Source organism: Balaenoptera musculus, chromosome 1, assembly GCF_009873245.2.
Source record: "Balaenoptera musculus isolate JJ_BM4_2016_0621 chromosome 1, mBalMus1.pri.v3, whole genome shotgun sequence".
Classification (NCBI taxonomy): Eukaryota; Metazoa; Chordata; class Mammalia; order Artiodactyla; family Balaenopteridae; genus Balaenoptera; species Balaenoptera musculus.
In genome coordinates this window covers 137,405,228-137,424,040 of record NC_045785.1, presented here as the reverse complement: position 1 = coordinate 137,424,040, position 18,813 = coordinate 137,405,228, and the positions used below count along the sequence as shown (strand labels likewise).

General features: G+C 41.1%; 1 protein-coding gene across 1 annotated transcript in view; it reads left to right on the top strand.

Annotated features, from left to right (window-relative positions):
• LOC118880186 (regulator of G-protein signaling protein-like) overlaps window positions 1–18,813 on the top strand; it is a 37,681-nt gene that overhangs the window by 7,496 nt on the left and 11,372 nt on the right. The window contains 7 exon segments of the mRNA XM_036823727.1: window positions 662–791; window positions 2,281–2,385; window positions 3,403–3,564; window positions 4,637–5,604; window positions 14,829–14,891; window positions 15,337–15,559; window positions 18,325–18,432. Coding sequence (XP_036679622.1) covers window positions 662–791; window positions 2,281–2,385; window positions 3,403–3,564; window positions 4,637–5,604; window positions 14,829–14,891; window positions 15,337–15,559; window positions 18,325–18,432 — 1,759 coding nt within the window.

Here is an 18,813-nt window from a genome sequence, read left to right as displayed (position 1 = left end):
TGCCCTACCTGTGACATGTGGCATCAGAAAGATCACTCAGCCATGCTCACAACAAGGTTTTATTTTGCTCTGGGATCTGGAGAGCTGAGAAAGACACTCCACTCGATTCTTATATTTGGTTTTCTTAGGAGAACCCCAAGACTTAGAATTTTACTTTCTTTTCCTTTCTCTGGTAGGTAGATCCTTCAGGGATCCGTCCCGTATTCTAAATGATGTTATGTGTGAGTGTTTGTGTGTTTTTGTACACGTTGTGCTGGTGATAAGGGTTGGGAGCTTGTGAGAAATTGTAAGTGTGCTTACAAAGAAGCAAGTTGAGTAGAGTTATGACTTGACACAACAGACCAAAATCTCTCCTGCTTCTCTTCTCTCAAGCAAAACTTAGATTTTTTTTTTTTTACTTTGACCTTTTCTTAAACAACCTCACCCAGGAATAAGAAAGATTTTTCTGATGAAAAAACAAGCCTTTCCTTTCCTACCAATCAGTCCTTTGAGAACCTCAACCCCAGTCTCTGCTTCCCTTAGATACTATTTTTCATCAACACACCTCTCCTCTGGGCCAAATACTACAAGCATGAGGTTATTTATTGCCCCTTGCTAAGCTGCATTTCTTAGCAATTTAGTTCCATTTCTCTTTTCTGTTCCTTATTTGTTTGGACTCTAGATTGCAAAGTACAATGGATTAGTGACCTGGTTAGAAAAATACCGGTTACCTTTCTTCTGTAAAACCAACTTGTGTTTCCATTACATTCTCTGTCAGGAGTTCCTCACTTTCGTTAAGTCCCCAGAAGGAGGTAAGCATGCGGGTGTGTGTGGGGAGAAACCTGGGCAGCTAGGTTGCACAGCATCCTGTGCCTGTCAGCCCTACAGTAAGGTACAAATACGGGCTGCCTTCACAGCCTTAGACGTACGGTTGGCTCAGGCTGTGTTGTGGCGAAATCATAGGCTGAAAAATCAGAACCAAGAGCAACAAGCAGGAATCTGATGGGCTGGGCTGTTTGTCTCACTGCAGCCAGAAATGAGAGAGTTAAAGACGGCCAAATTGCCTACAATATGTTCAGAATCAAAGGTAGCACCACCTTCATTGTTCTCGCCTGGCGTAAGCCACCATCATTTCTCACCTGGCTATTGAAATCATCTCTGAATCAGTCTCCTCACTGCTGCTCTTGTTCGCCTGCTCCCAGCAGCCAGGGTGAGCTTTTTAAAACTTCCGTTAGTTCATGTCACTCCTCTGCTCGCTGACCCTCCCCACCACCACCACCAATGGCTCCCATCTCAGTGTAGAATCCAGCCCCTAAAATGCCTTCCCAGGTCCTGGAGATCTGGCTCCATTGCCTTTCCGACCTCATCTCCTGCTTCTCTCTTGCTCACTCCATTCCAGCCAGATTGGCCTCCCTGCAGTTCCTCAGACATAGGGACAGATTCCCATTTCAAGGCTTTGCACTGGCTGTTCACTCTGCCTGGAACGCTCCTCCTCCATGTATTCGCATGCATCTCCCTTCACCTCAAGTCTCTGGGCAGCTCTCACCTCCTCATTGAAGGCTACCCTGACGGCCCACTGCCCACTCATCCAACCCCTGCCCTAGCTCTCTCTACATCCTCCTTTCCTGTTTCATTTTTTCCTGTAATACTTATAACTTTCATTCTCACTAGAGAATGTATTTATTATGCTTATTGTTTATTGTCTGTCTCTTCTGCTAGAGTATAAGCTCCTTGAGGGCGGGGATTTTTGTTCTCTTTATGGATGTATCCTGAACACCTAGAATGGTACTCGACACTTAGTAGGCATATAATAAATATTGGTAGAAAGAATGAATGAATAAGATTTCCATCTAGGGTTGATTTGACAACTTGATTCTCAGCTCAAATAGCCAAAGGAAAAAGGAACCCAGGGAACGTTAAGATTCGGGAGATCCCAGTGAGTAAAATGTTGTAACAAATCGCCCATTACACTCACCTTCCTCCTTCAATATATTGATATGTATTGGGAACATCGCTGTCAGGGGGGGACCATAGAAGGCAAGGGGCCTTCGTTGGAGGGTAATTTTGATCTGTGGATTGTACACATACTTCTGTGTCCATCCCATGTCATTGATGAATGTCACTAGAGGGTCTGGTGCCTAGCTTCAAAAGCACCACATAATCAGGGCCCAACTCATCTCACCGGTCACCATTTTACCTCACTCACACTGAGCTAATGGGGGTCTGGTCATGTGCAAGGCTGAGAGAGGGACCGGGGGAAGAGCTCATTCTCAGTTTCTCGCCATGGACTTTTCCTGACAGCCAAGATGATGAGATGGAAAAAGGCAGACCAGTGGCTACTCCAGAAATGCATTGGCGGGGTCAGAGGGATGTGGCGCTTCTGTACCTACCTCAAGGGCAGTGCAGGTGGGTTCTTGGGGTTGTTCCTGGGGCCTTTGCAAGTTTTTAACAGCTTCCAGGATCCTCCGGAGCACTGCTAACAGTTCTGTATGTCTGTGGTGAATATAAAAAATATATTATAATGCAGTTTGGGTATAAGTCGTAAAACTGGGGTCCATCATGCAGGTTAGGGCAAAAGCAATCAGAGTCCCTTCCATTCATTCATTCATTTAACAATGTTTACTGAGCACCACTGTATGGCAGCCACTGTGCTTCCAGGTGGGGCTAGAAAGGTGAACAAGAGCCATAAAGTCCCTGCTTCCCAAAGCTGCCATGACAGTGGGGAGACAGACTTAAAGGAACAAGCCCATAAATAAATCCCTGTAGCAAAAGGTTGCGATGTCCTGCTTTCTCTTCTATTGGGTCCAGTAGTTGGTGAGTCTAGGAGGCTGGCAGTGAGCACTGGCTGACATTCCAGTTCAGCATCATTAAATTTCAGGGGGGAACAAATCCTAGTTTAAAGGTGAAATTCTGGATCTCCAGGGATCAGGCAGGGAAGAACTAGACCGACTGTCTTACAGTTTGTCACTCAGACTTCAGCCTGGCAAAGTTGTGAAGCAGGGAATGTAGTCTTTGGCACATTTTGGCTCCAGTGTCCTTCTGCAGGCTGCTCTGGACCATGATCTAGGAAATGTTCTTTTACCCCTGATCTTTATTTTTTGGACAAAACCTAAATGTCTAATGATTTATTCCCAGAGTCTCGTGGTTTTCCCTAAACTGACAGTTTTTCTAACAACCAAAAAAAACTCATGAAAGACTCCTATCCGTTAAGTCCCTTATTTCCGTGCCTCCCATCAGTTCCTGCATTAGGACGTTTCTGGAGATGATGCCTTAAGCCAAAGGAGTGGCTGAAGGTGATGTTGGAGGCACTAGAGCAAGCTGGTGGGTGGGGGTCGGGGGATCAGAGGTCACATGCAGATGCAGCCACTGAGGGGCAAGATTGGGGTGCAGCTCGGTGCCTATCCTATCCTGTCCGACCTGTAGGTGAAGAGCTGGTGGATTTCTGGATTCTTGCTGAGAAGATTCTGAGCATAAATGAGATGGACCTGGAAATGAGAGACCACTACCTGTCCCTCCTCTTCATGCTGAAGGCCACCCATCTGCAGGAAAGTTCATGGGTGGTGACTCTCTGCTATATGAACATCGGTAAGAATTATAAAGCATATCTGAAGTGAAATCCCTGGGAGATATAAGAAAAAATCAATCCAGTGTCTGATAGTCCTCAGTCTCTTACCTGGCAGACTGCTTCCCTCTCCATCAGTGATATCAGTGGGAACCCCAACCCTAAACAGGGAAGGGCTTGAGAGAGACCAGCTGTCTGAAGCTGGTATGTGCCTGTTCCTGAGATAGTACTTGTCAGTGAAGGATGGCTGGCAAGAATGAAGGGGAACTGGGACAGGGTAATAGAATAGCTCCTGCAATTCTAAGCCTGCATGGCGTGTTTTGTTTTGTTTTTGTTGTTGTTTTGTTTTATTTTTCAATTGGGATTCTTGAGAACAAACTACAGTCCACAGGCCAAATGCAGTACATGTGGCCTATGAGCTAAGAGTGTTTTTGTATTTTTAAAGGCTTAAAGAAGAAGAAGACTGTGCAACAGAGACTATATATGGCTTACAAAGCATAAAATACTTACTACTGGCTCTTTACAGAAAAAAGTTTGCCAACCCCTTCTCTAGAACATCAGATTCATTCCAATGTATTTATTTATTAACTGAGAAGGCGTTCCTAACCCAAATACAAATGTGTTCCAGAAGATTCACTGTTTGGGCTTAGTCACACTCCTCTTTATTCATATAGATAACTGAGAATTGATGACACTAAAATCAGGGCTAGTTGGGATTTTTTCAATTTGTCCAGTCCAAACTCTTTCCTTCAGTCAGATCTAACTTTGAGAAATCCCATTCAGAGGTACATGTTTCCTGTTCTCGAACATGTTTTCGTGTACCTCTTGCTTTTCTTTACAATAACTTTCAGTAGTCTAAAAAGTAACTTGAGGAATCCCACAAAATGGTTATTTCTCTGGGGAAGAAGGAAGGTAATCAGAGTAAGGGGTCACTGTGTGTTGAACAAACCCTAAAAACATGTTCACTATATATCTGACCTGTCTACACCCCAGGATTGCGTGAGGAATGAATGAAAGGCTATACACAAAAACATTTGGAAAAATTCAAAAACCTCACCATTCCACATCATTTTCATCCTGTATCTTTCTTTCCAGAGGCCCTTCTGAACCTTTCTATCTGGCATCCCAACCAGTCAACCACCAGGAGGGAGATCCTGAGCCACATGCAAAATGTGGCTCTGTTCAAACTCCAGAGCTATTGGCTCCCTAACTTTTACACCCACGCTAAGACGATCATGGCCAAGGAGTAATCGTGCCAGGCTCTGATGCAAGGATACGAGACTCGCCTGTACAGTATCTGCTATACCCACGTAGGAGGGCTCCCTCTGAGTATGAGCATCAAGAAGGGCCATCACCCCCAGAAGCGGTACTCGAGCAGGAAGGCCAAGAGGAAGATGTGGCACTTGATAGACCATGGCTCTTGGTCTCTGGAAGTGGATACCAATCCAGATACCAACACTTTGCTCCCCCAGGAGCTGTTTCCTCAAGGCAAGTTGCTTATACAAATGCCTTCTCTTAAAGAGACCTCTTCAAAGGAGAGAATCATTGGTTCCCAGGAAAAGGATATTCTCTGTGCCAAGAAGTCCAACGTGAAGAACAAAGCCAAGAGCCACCTCCACATGGAGGGCCTTATTGAGACATCATTTTCTGCCCACCTGAGGACTGTCACCCCCATCATCAATTACGCCCCCCACATGACAATCAAGAAGGCCGTGAAGCAAAACCTCTCCTTGGGGTACACCCACTGGGCCTTGTGTGCTGATGCCTGTGCAGGGAGTCCCTTCCGGGACCACCTGAAGAAGCAAAATTTGAAAGTGGAGGTCCAACTCCTGGACCTCTGGCAGTACCTGCACCATCTCCTCAGTGTCCTGATGAGTAACAGGAAGACTGGGAAAGCCATCTTTCGGCACATGCTGGGCAACCGGATCTGTGAGTTCTACCTGAATGAGCAGATTGGTCTACGCCTACCACTAAAATCCCAAACCATCAAAGGCCTGAAGGAGCTGCTGCCATCTGGGGATGTGAACCTCTGGATTCCCAGAGCCCAGAAGGAGATCTGCAATGTAGGCCATGCCTCACAGAAATGGGTTGGTATCTGGAAGATTAGGTCAAGACTCACCAAAAATCCTATCTGGTCATCTATCCTGGCTAACTTAATGATGTAACTACCCACACAGCCCTTTCCATATTGAAGAGTTGGTTGATCACTTAGGAGCAAGTTATATAAATTCCCAAGAAGCAGCTAAAACTCCAAAGTAGGATGGAGGCGGAGGAGTGGTCTTCAATTCCCCCTTATACTGAGTCTCCCAAAACTGTGAACCTTGGACAGTTCTATTGAGGGAAGTTTTAAGAACTCTTTTCTAAACGTCATGTACTGAAATACAGGGTCTCCCTTTCCTAGACTAGCCATCACAGAAATGGCCAAGTGGGAGGGTTTATTCTTATCCCCAAACATTAGATAAAAGCACGGGACTATCCTGGAGACTCACAGGAAGTAATAGTTTGATGATTGTAAGTCAAGATCTTGGCAGAAAACAAATGGTGGAGCCAAACTGGGTAACAGATGAGAGCTTAATAAAAAGGCACTACTTACAAGAGGGTAGGGAAACCACAGTGGATACTCCGTGCAATACCCCAGGGCCAGTAAGGGTGGGCCACCTTCATCACTCTTAGGCCTGAAGAGTGGAAGAGTGGGAGCAGTTACCAGAACCAGGAGATAAAGAGCTGTGTATAGTGGAGCACTTGGCAGGATCTGTGATTGTCAGTATAGGGACGTCTGGAAGGATCGGGGGGGAATAGGTACTCCAAGCTCACTCTCCACCTTTTGTTTCCCTTTTCCTACCAGCTCCAGATATATCCAATGAGAGGTCAAGGGAGTGTGTTGATGTGTCCATACAGGTTAATTTCCCCAGGCACAAGCAGGGTGAAGAAGGGTAGAGAGTGGATCTGGAGGGCATTGGCTATAAACAAAAAGCTATTTGGTGCATTATAACATATTTACCTGATAAGCACACTCATTACCTCCTTTGGGCTTCTTAGCACCTCCAAGCAGCAGACAGGGTAGTATTATTGACACTACTGTACAAATGAGGAAAATGAGACTTAGAGAGGGTGTGTGGATTAGCCCAAAGGTATGCAGCAGACTAGAGGAGGAATCAGGGTTACAACTCAGGAGTCCTTGGCTCTAAATCCAGCACAATTTCTAATGCACCTTAATTATCCAAGGTTGCACATCTGGGCAGTGTAGGGATGAGATTAGTCCAGTGGGTCCACAGCCAAAGCTGTTTGCACAGTTCTCGAGTAGTAGAAGCTCCAGAGCAGTCCTCCCTCCCCTCCCCTCCCCTCCCCTCCTTACCCTTTGTAGAGGCTTTTGGGGCTAAAGGCTTAGATAGGCTGTGCTTTCTGGATCAGCAAATCCACACAGTAAAGCTCCCTCTCTAGGCCTTTGGTCTTCAGCAAAGATATTGAAGGTATTTGTGTTATCGATAATGCTGGACTATCACAGTTTCTAAGATAAAAAATCTTGATATCGTCTATGACTCTCCTCTTTGTCTCACACTCACGTCTAGTCTACCAGTGAATCCAGTTGGTTCAACCTTAAAAATATATCCAGAGTCTGTTATCCTTCCCCTCACCTGTTACAACCACTCTCATCCAAGCCTTGTCCAAACGCACCTGGATCACTACAGTGGCCTCCTACCTGATACCTCTGGGTCTGCTTTTGGCCCTCAGCAGGTTCATTTCCAGTGTGGCCACAGTGATTCTGCCAGAACATAAACTGTGTAATTTAACTGAAAGTAAGTAAAAGAAAGTCAGTGAGGACCTTGAAAAGAGATGGCTGTCTCCAGTAAAAGCCAAAGCCTTTGCTAAAACCAACAAGGTCTACACTATCTGTCCTCTGCCTCTCCTCTCTGGCTTCATCTTCCTCTGCCTCCGTGCTCATCACGTTGGCTAAGCCAGACACACCCCTAGCTCGGTTGTGCTGCTCCTGCTGTATGTAACGTGCAGATGCCTGCACGGCTGAGTCCTCCACTCCCTCAGGTCTTTACTCAAGTCATCTCAGTGAGGCCTTCCCTGCCCACTTTATATAAAACTTCAACCCCGTCTCCATTTTACTTTTCTCCTGAGCACTTGTCACGATCTGGATCCATGCATCCATCCATCCATACATACATACATAGATACACACACTTTGTGTGCATGCATGTATAATACACGTAGAATCCTTACAATGCACATGTATGCATTTGTGTATACAATGTACATCTATCACATACACATATAATATACTTGTACTATATTTCAAATAAATACACTATATATATGTTATGTATGTTATATATATTGTGTTATATATATGTATATATAAATACATATATATTTAACTTAATTTGCTTATTTTCCTTCTCCTTATGAGGGCAGAAGTTTTTGTCTGATTCGTCACTGCTGTCTCCACAGCATCTAGAAAACTACTGGCAGTGTAGTGTTTAGTTCTCAATAGGGCTGATAGACAGTCAAATGTCAACAGACATTTGTTGAATCAATCAGTTCTAGTTGGAGATGACCCTTCTTTGGGCTTTGCCACAATCTTTTCTGGTCTGAGACACCTGTCTCAGTGAGAACTCTGATTTTCATCCACCTGTTCAACCATCCTCCAATTATACAATCAGCTTTTGTTGAATGCTGATAGCATGCCAGCTAATATGTCTACATCCTGACTTCTGACTCACTGATGTGGAAACAGAGTCCACATGGAATAGAGGAAATTCCTCTAGAATTTGTCCTAATTTTAGAGAATTGGGACAAAATCATATTTTGTTATTATATTTGTGAATTCAATAAGTTTATACTTATGTTGAGGATACTATACTGTAAAAGGTAAATAAGTAGAGAGAAAAGGGTTTGAACCTGGAAGACAGAGCATCAGCCTTAAAGTCTGCTCTTGCTTCTAACCAAAGAGGGGAAGATTGAGAGATGGTGCTGAAGATGTCTGGGGTATGCAGTTTCATAGACACTAGCAGGAGACCAAGTAGGATGACAAGAAATTAAACTAAAATGTCCTTAATTAAATAAAATCTAATGGAAAATAGATTCATAGTTACCAGAGGCTGGGGGAAAGGAAAATGGGGAGTTGTTTCTTAATTAGTACAGAGTTTCCATTTGGGGTGATAAAAAGTTTTGGAAATAGACGGTGGTGATTGTTGCATAATGATGCATGTAATTAACACCATTGAATTGTACACTTAAAAATGGTTAAAATGGCAAATTCATGCTATATATATTTTACAACAATAAAAAGTTTCTTTTTGAAAGAAAGTAAAAGATACAAAGGATATTGAGTTTTAGTGAGGAGAGCAGACAACAGTGAATTTGAATTCTAGCTTCTCCACTTTCAAATCCTTTGATCTTAGGCAGAAGGCTGCCAGGCCCCTTTGATCCTTGTCTCCTCATCAGTACAATGGGGATCATAATGGCTACCTCAAAGAAAGACACTGTGTGTATGGTGTCTGGCAAGTGGTAGTACACAAATGTTCACCTCTTATGACCCTTAATCAGAACCATAGAACCTTAGAATAGGACGAAGCCCTCGAGGTTACCTCAGCCTCCTCTCTCATTGTACAGATGATAGAGCAGGGTCTAAGGTCCCACTGCTGTTTCCTGACAAGTGTGGAGCCAGTGTCCAGATTCCCCCAGTCTACTGCAGAGTCAGCAAACTTCAGTCTGGGAGCCAAATCCAGCTTACCTCCTGTATTTGAATAACCAGTGAGCTAAGAGTGGTTTTACATTTTTTAAATGGTAGAAAAATATCAAAAGAAGAATGCATCATGCCACATGGGTATTATATGAAATTCAAATTTCAGTGTCCATAAATAAAGTTTTATTGCAACACAGCTATGCCTGTTTGTTTACATGTCATCATGTGCTCTAACTACACAGTTGAATCATTGCAACAGAGACCGTTTGGTCTGTGGCCCACACAGACTAAAATATTTACTATCTAGCTCTTTACACACTGTTCTGAGGAGAGGCCAAGAAGGTTTACCAAGTGATGGACAAACACAATTCTGAAGGAAACTCTAATACATTCTAACAAAAAAGAATTGGAGAAAAATAAAATATAGGGACTTCCTTGGTGGCACAGTGGTTAAGAATCTGCCTGCCAATGCCGGGGACATGGGTTTGATCCCTGGTCCAGGAAGATCTCACCTACCATGGACCAACTAAGCCTGTGTGCCACAACTACTGAGCCTGAGGTCTAGAGCCCACGGGCGACGACTACTGAGACTGTGTGCCACAACTACTGAAGCCTGCGTGCCTTAGAGCCCATACTCCACAACAAGAGAAGCCACTGCAATGAGAAGCCTGTGCGCCACAACGAAGAGTAGCCCCCGCTCGCCACAACTAGGGAAAGCCCACACCCAGCAATGAAGACCCAATGCAGCCATAAATAAATAAATAAATAAATAAATAAATAAATAAATAAATAAATAAATAAATAAAATTTATTAAGAAAAAGAGAAAAAAGAAAAATAGGTCAAATTTTAAAAAGCAATCATGGGATTTTAGATACTGTTTTATTTATTATTTATTCCTATCATTTTGCTTCATGTCTGATTATTTCTTCTAATGGAAAATGCTCTATTAAGCATTGTTTCTTAAGAAATCAATTTGATCGTTTATTCACTAGTTATTAGATAGAATCATAAATCTTTTATTTCCTTCCTTCAACTGACTTCAGGTTCTGTTTGTTCTTCTTTTTCTAGTTTCTTTATGTACAAAATTATATTGTTTATTTGAGTTGTTTCTTGAGGTGGGCCTATATTGCTATAAACTACCCTCTTTGTACCACTTTCGCTACAACCTATAGATTTTGGTATGTCATATTTTCATTTTCACTTGTCTTCAGGTTTTTAAAATTTCTCCTTTGATTTCTTCATTGACTCAATAGTTGTTCAGTAGCCTGTTGTTTAGCCTCCACACATTTGTGATTTTTCCAACTTTCTTCTTGTAGTTGATTTCTAGTTTTATACCGTTGTGTTGGAAAAGATGCTTGATATAATTTCAATCTTCTTAAATTTATGGAGACTTGTTTTGTGTTTCAACATATGGTCTATGATTGAGAATGTTCCATGTGCCCTTGAGAAGAATGTGTACTCTACTCATTTGAATGGAATATTCTGTACAAGTCTATCAAATCCATCTGGTTCAATGTTTCATTTAAGGCCATTATTTCCTAGTTGAGTTTCTGTCTGGGTGATCTATGTACTGATGTAAGTGGGGTATTAAAGTCCCCTACTATTACTGTCTTGCTGTCAATTTCTCCCTTTGGGTCTATTAATGATCACTTTATATATCTTAATGCTTCTATTTTAGGTGCATATATAATCATTGTTATGTCCTCTTGATGAATTGTCCCCTTTATCATTATACAGTGTCCACCTTTTTCTCTTGTTACCTTTTGGCTTGAAGTCTATTTTGTCTGATATGAGTACAAGTACATCTGCTTTCTTTTGGCTGCCATTTGCTTGGAGTATCATCTTCCATCCCTTCACTTTGAGCCTGTGTTTGTCTTTAGGGCTGAGATGAGTCTCCTGGAAGCAGCATATAGTTGGGTCTTGTTTTTTAATCTGTTCAGCCACTGGGTCTTTTGACTAATGAATTCAATCCATTTACATTTAGGGTGATTATTGATAAATAAAGACTTAGTACTGCCTTTTATCTTTTTTTTGCTTGTTGCTCTGTATCTCCATTGTTTCTTTTTTTTTTTTTTTTTTTTTTTTTTTTTTTTTTTTTTATTCACACACACACACACACTGTATTTTATTTTTACAAGACATAAATAGACTGACACCAAGCATTGTACATGGATGACCACAACAAAAGCAACAATGATTGCAATTACCAAACATGAAACACACTCATACTATGTCATAATATTGACATTCAGTCCAGTAATCCTCCACTGTAACAGCTCCTTTACTTTGCAGTGAAAATTGATTTGTATATTCTTTGCCTCTGAGTCCTTGTGGGATTTTTTTTTTTTTTAATTCAGACAGAAAGTCACAAAAATTATACTCATCCTCATCAGTTCACTCAGTCCCATGTAATTAATTTTTTTTTCATCTTGATCTTTTGTTAGCACTTTTATGAGTTCATCAGTTTTTCATTAGAGTTCTGAAAATGCTTATTCATTCAGTTCAGCAGTACAGTCAGTTACCAGAAACCTGTACTTGTCAGAGTCTTTTCCATGAATTTCTTGAAGATGAAACCCTTTTATAGGAACATATTTGCAAAATCATCAGAGTACACCCAGAACTGTCTGTAAATGACAAAAGACTTAAAAATGACCACGGTTAAAGATTTGATGAAAGTTCATAATAATGCAGTTGACAAGAAAATTAGTTATTTCTGAGATATACATTTTAAAGTAATAACTAGGATTATTACTTATAACATTATACCAGAACATATAAGATTTTTAGAAATTTCATGTAATGTCTGAAACATTTATATTAACATATTTCCATACATATTTCCATACAAATACAAATATAAGATTTTTAGAAATTTCATGTAATGTCTGAAACATTTATATTAACATATTTCCATACATATTTCCATACAAATACAAATATAAGATTTTTAGAAATTTTATGTAATGTCTGAAACATTTATATTAACATATTTCCATACAAATAACCCCATGAAAGTTTAGTATTAGTTGTTTTGTTTGTTTTTTTATACTGCAGGTTCTTATTAGGCATCAGTTTCATACACATCAGTGTATACATGTCAATCCCAATTGCCCAATCCAGCACACCACCATCCCCACCTCACCGCAGTTTTCCCCCCTTGGTGTCCATATGACCATTCTCTACATTTGTGTCTCAACTTCTGCCCTGCAAACTGGCTCATCTGTACCATTTTTCTAGGTTCCGCATACATGCATTAATATACGATATTTGTTTTTCTCTTTCTGACTTACTTCACTCTGTATGACAGTCTCTAGATCCATCCATGTCTCAACAAATGACTCAATTTCGTTCCTTTTTATGGCTGAGTAATATTCCATTGTATATATGTACCACAACTTCTTTATCCATTTGTCTGTTGATGGGCATTTAGGTTGCTTCCATGACCTGGCTATTGTAAATAGTGCTGCAATGAACATTCGGGTGCATGTGTCTTTTTGAATTACGGTTTTCTCTGGGTATATGCCCAGTAGTGGGATTGCTGGGTCATATGGTAATTCTATTTTTAGTTTTTTAAGGAACCTCCATACTGTTCTCCATAGTGGCTGTATCAAGTTACATTCCCACCAACAGTGCAAGAGGGTTCCCTTTTCTCCACACCCTCTCCAGCATTTGTTGTTTGTAGATTTTCTGATGATGCCCATTCTAACAGGAGTGAGGTGATACCTCATTGTAGTTTTGATTTGCATTTCTCTAATAATTAGTGATGTTGAGCATCTTTTCATGTGCTTCGTGGCCATCTGTATGTCTTCTTTGGAGAAATGTCTATTTAGGTCTTCTGCCCATTTTTGGATTGGGGTGTTTGTTTCTTTGATATTGAGCTGAATGAGCTGTTTATATATTTTGGAGATTAATCCTTTGTCCGTTGATTCATTTGCAAATATTTTCTCCCATTCTGAGGGTTGTCTTTTCGTCTTGTTTATGGTTTCCTTTGCTGTGCAAAAGCTTTGAAGTTTCATTAGGTCCCATTTGTTTATTTTTGTTTTTATTTCCATTACTCTAGGAGGTGGATCAAAAAAGATCTTGCTGTGATTTATGTCAAAGAGTGTTCTTCCTATGTTTTCCTCTAAGAGTTTTATAGTGTCCAGTCTTATATTTAGGTCTCTAATCCATTTTGAGTTTATTTTTGTGTATGGTGTTAGGGAGTATTCTAATTTCATTCTTTTACATGTAGCTGTCCAGTTTTCCCAGCACCACTTATTGAAGAGACTGTCTTTTCTCCATTGTATATCTTTGCCTCCTTTGTCATAGATTAGTTGACCATAGGTGCGTGGGTTAATCTCTGGGCTTTCTATCTTGTTCCATTGATCTATGTTTCTGTTTTTGTGCCAGTACCATACTGTCTTGATTACTGTAGCTTTGTAGTATAGTCTGAAGTCTGGGAGTCTGATTCCTCCAGCTCCATTTTTTTCCCTCAAGACTGCTTTGGCTATTCGGGGTCTTTTGTGTCTCCATACAAATTTTAAGATGATTTGTTCTAGCTCCGTAAAAAATGCCATTGGTAATTTGATAGGGATTGCATTGAATCTGTAGATTGCTTTGGGTAGTATACTCATTTTCACAATGTTGATTCTTCCAATCCAAGAACATGGTATATCTCTCCATCTGTTGGTATCATCTTTAATTTCTTTCATCAGTGTCTTATAGTTTTCTGCATACAGGTCTTTCGTCTCCCTAGGTAGGTTTATTCCTAGGTATTTTATTCTTTTTGTTGCAATGGTAAATGGGAGTGTTTCCATAATTTCTCTTTCAGATTTTTCATCATTAGTGTATAGGAATGCAAGAGATTTCTGTGCATTAATTTTGTATCCTGCAACTTTACCATATTCATTAATCAGCTCTAGCAGTTTTCTGGTGGCAGTTTTAGGATTCTCTATGTATAGTATCATGTCATCCGCAAACAGTGACAGTTTTACTTCTTCTTTTCCAATTTGTATTCCTTTTATTTCTTTTTCTTCTCTGATTGCCGTGGCTAGGACTTCCAGAACTATGTTGAATAATAGTGGTGAGAGTGGACATCCTTGTCTCGTTCCTGATCTTAGAGGAAATGCTTTCAGTTTTTCACCATTGAGAATGATGTTTGCTGTGGGTTTGTCATATATGGCCTTTATTATGTTGAGGTAGGTTCCCTCTATGCCCACTTTCTGGAGAGTTTTTATCAGAAATGGGTGTTGAATTTTGTCAAAAGCTTTTTCTGCATCTATTGAGATGATCATATGGTTTTTATTCTTCAATTTGTTAATATGGTGTATCACATTGATTGATTTGCGTATATTGAAGAATCCTTGCATCCCTGGGATTAAGTAAATATTGATTACTGTTCTTTGAGATTCAGAGAGAGGCTGCGGTGGGAGTTGTCATACTCACAGAGGCAAAGGAACCTCCTGGTTGGTCATGGCTAATGTTGGTTGTTCCATTATGTCTCCAAATTAGAGAATCCAGAATCTGCAGCCTACTCTTCTCCCACATGAATACTAGCAGGAGAGATACAGCAAGCATCTCCTCAAAACGCTTATGTTGTGTTTAGATTTCAGATGCTTAGCCGCTGGTATGCTGAATTACTGGATGAAGAGGACTACTGGTTTCTCATTTTTACAGTAGGAGGGACTTTGAGTTGGGGAGGAATCATGAGGTTGAGGAAAGAAAAGGGAGTAACTGCTCTTTTAGGAGTGTTGTAAGTTAAAGTAAAATAAATTTTGTTTTTTCCTTTTGACAACTGGGGGTTGACATGGTCCCTGATGTTCTAAAGGTAATCCTCTCAAGGAAAAAGATTCAAGTGCATAAGCTGAATCTGAAGAAGCCACATTCATATAGAATTTCTCCCTCATAGAAAATGAGTTTGATTTGAAGAGGGATGGGTGTGTGTGTGTGCATGTGTGCGTGTGTGTGTGTGTGTGTGTGTGTAAAGGAACAATAGTTCTTAACAAATTGAAAATAATCAGACTCCATGTGACAGGGAGGCACAGAAGGACTGGTGTAAAAATCTTGCTTCTGGTCTAGTTCCTGTAGCAAATGCTGTCTGCCTCCATCCCCTTCTCTTAGACTCAGAGCAGGCTCACCAGAACCAGGTGGCATCAAAGAGAATCTATAAGCAAAGAAGCGACCATTCTTTCTTATAAGAGATTTGAGGAATCTCTGGAGCTAAGCCAGGGTTTGGCTAACATGGAAGAAATGGAATCTATGCAGTGGCAAAAGATAGCTACTGAGGATTTGAAGCAAGGCGGGTCTCTCTGGCTAGAAAGGAAGTCTCCAGTGTCTCTGGCAAGTAAGGTCAGTCATCATAATTTTTTATCTTACACATAAGCCACTGGGAAATATTAGTATTTAACATTTAGTGAGTATTTACTATGTGTCGGCACTGTGCAATGCAAAGATGACCTCATTTGATCTTCAAATTATGTATGAGGTAAGTACAGAGTAACTGAGGCACAGAGAGGATAAATTACATTCCCAAGGTCACACAGGAAGCGGCAGAGCCAGGATCTGGATCCAGACTGACTGACTGCCGAGGCCCCCACTGGATCTGAAGGGAGCCAGAGCTCTCAAGTTTGGCCAGACTCCTGCCCACCAAGCAACACCACAGTTACACTGACTACTTCATTTCATGCATCTGAAAAGCACGTTCCACCTCAGCACATCTCCCCCAGAATCAGGTCCAAAACACTTCCTTGAATATATTTTTAACGGCCACCTTCCTCCCAACATAACGCACCAGTCACCCAGGCAGTGGAAAGAAGTGGTTAGGAGCACAGGCTCTCCTGTCCCAGAGATCTGGGTTACATCCTAGCTCTACTAGCAGCTGTGTGAACCTGAGCAATGTATCAAACCTCTCTTGAAGCCCCAGTTCTCTCATCTGTAAGATGGGAATAATAGGTTTGTTGTGAAGATGATCCAAGATCATCTATGAAAGTCATTAGCACAACATTTGGCAACAGTAAGAGTAGCCATTATTATTCAGATTGAACAAACAGCTTTAATTATCAATGCTGAGGCAATCAGAGTACTGCAATATTTCTCAAACTTCAATGCACAATAAATACATTTGACTTCATGATCCAGAGAACATATACCTGTGTATAGATGTGAGCGTATATATAAAAAAAAATTTCACAAAGCAATACCTGCCCTTATTACATAAGATGATACACTCTCATACTCTCTATTTTATTCCATTTTATTTTGTAAAAGCTGGTGATGACTCTGTTTTTTGGCATACAATTGAGTCGTGACATTCACTTTGAAAAATATGGATACATATTAGTAAGCAAAAGCTTTGAATATTCATTTCCACCACTTCCTTGCTCTGTGAGCTTACTTGGCAAGTCACTTTATCTCCCTGAGCCTCCTTTCCTCATCTATAGAATGGGGATGATGGCACCATTGAAAGCATTGAAGGTAATCCATTTGCACAGCAAGCAGGTCCTCAATAAGTAGTACTTGTTAGATTACACTAAAAAATGTAACCCTCAACTCTTAAAACTTTGATGTGCACTCTGTATACAAAACAGGATGCTTCGGATGCTTGTTCCTCAGAGCATGTTTGGGCATGAGTTATTTAAATCTAGCATGAACAGGCCCTCTGTTTTACCTCAGGATTTCACCTTTTCCCTAAATCCCAAACATTCCAAATCCTCTCCTAGGGATCAAGAGAAAAGTGAAAGAATGGATGGCTGGTAAATTTGACCACATACATACTGGGCAAGAGACATTCCCTTGGTAGCCATGGAATGCCAGGGGTGGTCAGGAAGAGTGGGAATCACCTCCATGGAGATGCCCCCTCCCTCCCCCCAGCACACCCCATTACTTTCTCCACCAGTGCTTTTTTGAAATGCAAATCTAACCCGATAAAAGGCCTCCTGTGCATTTGTCCAAGCTGGGGCCCTGACTCCCAGGTAGGCTGATGCCTCCACTCAGACTATCCCATAAACTCACTGAGCATCAGAGCTAGAATACTCTCATCTTTCATGTGGAGAAACTGAGCCTCAGAGAGGTAAGAAGACTTGCTCAAGGTTTCTCCACAAGGGAGGGATTGAGGCAGGACTAGAAACCTGGATTCTTTACAGCAATAATCCACTGCTCTTACCACTACAGATTCCCCTGGTGAGAGATGGTAATGATGGCAATGACAATGCTGGCATAGGGACAAATGACATTCACAGGGCCACACCCCATATTCCTTCTAGACTCCACCAGTATAACCTCAAAAAGTACTGGACTGCCCTGGAGAGTTCCAGGGGAGCTGTGTGTGATTAGACTTACTCTAAACCCCAGAACTCACAACACAAATGAGTGTTTTGACCTTGGTAGGCAAGGCGCTGCTATTCTGCCATTGCCTAATACATCATTAAAACTTCTCTTGCTGCCTCAGTCTTACTGCCCCATCTCATTTTGGATACAAAAAGGCCTTCCCTCTCAATTCACCAGGCATGCCTAGAAATGATGTATAGCTACCCCTAGAAAAAATAATTCACTCTCAAGGGACAATGATTCACAACTATTTATGATATTCAGATATATGAATTGTCTAATTTTGAAAGTAATTCCCAAAGACAGAGCCAAGAAAGAGAAAAAGGTCCTAGCATGTTATTTGCCATCTACTATCCATATGTGCATCAAATTCTTTGACACAGTAGCAGAATATGTGAAATGCATTCGCAGCTCCTCCCTATAATAGACGGGGTTTGAAGGGGTCAGTATTCATTTGGATGAATTACTTCTTGTATATGTGTTAACAATAAGTGCCTCTTTCAAAGTCATATCAGTTACCCGAGTATACCTTAGGCAGAAAATCTCCATGGGTCAGGTGTCCCCAAGAAGGGCAGAAGCCCCCATTCTGGAGGACAGGGGAGGCTGTGTAATCTTGCTTCTAATTTGGCCTAGGAAACTTGTGTCCCTGTGTAAACATTCCATTAAAACACTATTGTCCTACTAAAATAACATTTTAAAGGCAATACCATCAAAAAAAGTACATGAATCTTTGAAACCAGAGTGGGCAACTAGACTCCATTCCTGTTTTTCCCTACTTGATAGACATAGAGAAAATGTCCTTCGAGGAACTCTGCTGTAAGTATCCAAAGGTGGCCATAGAGAAGATCAGTGATGACTACAAAATATATTGTGAAAAATCACCTCAAATAGGTAAGTGTTTAAACTCAGGGATAGATTTGAGACAACCAGGTAAGAGAGAATCTCCAAACTCAAGAGGCATAAGCCAAAAGAAGAATGGTCAGCAGAGAATGATCTTGTTTATATTTTCTCCTACAAAGCCAAAGAAGGGTTTAATGAAAATCAGATGCAATTATAAATGAAGGAGGATGAGGATGAAATCGTTAATTCCTACCTTCTTACCTACTCATCACTCTGGGGTTTTAAATAATGCAGATTTGTCTTCTGCCAAGATTCCTGGAGTCAGAGATTTGTGGAAGGAGGTTTGTTGGGGGCGTGTCTTAGAAATAACAGCCATAGGGAGTGAGGAAAGCAGAACTGGGCAGATGTAGATGCTGAACTGTGAGGTAGTTA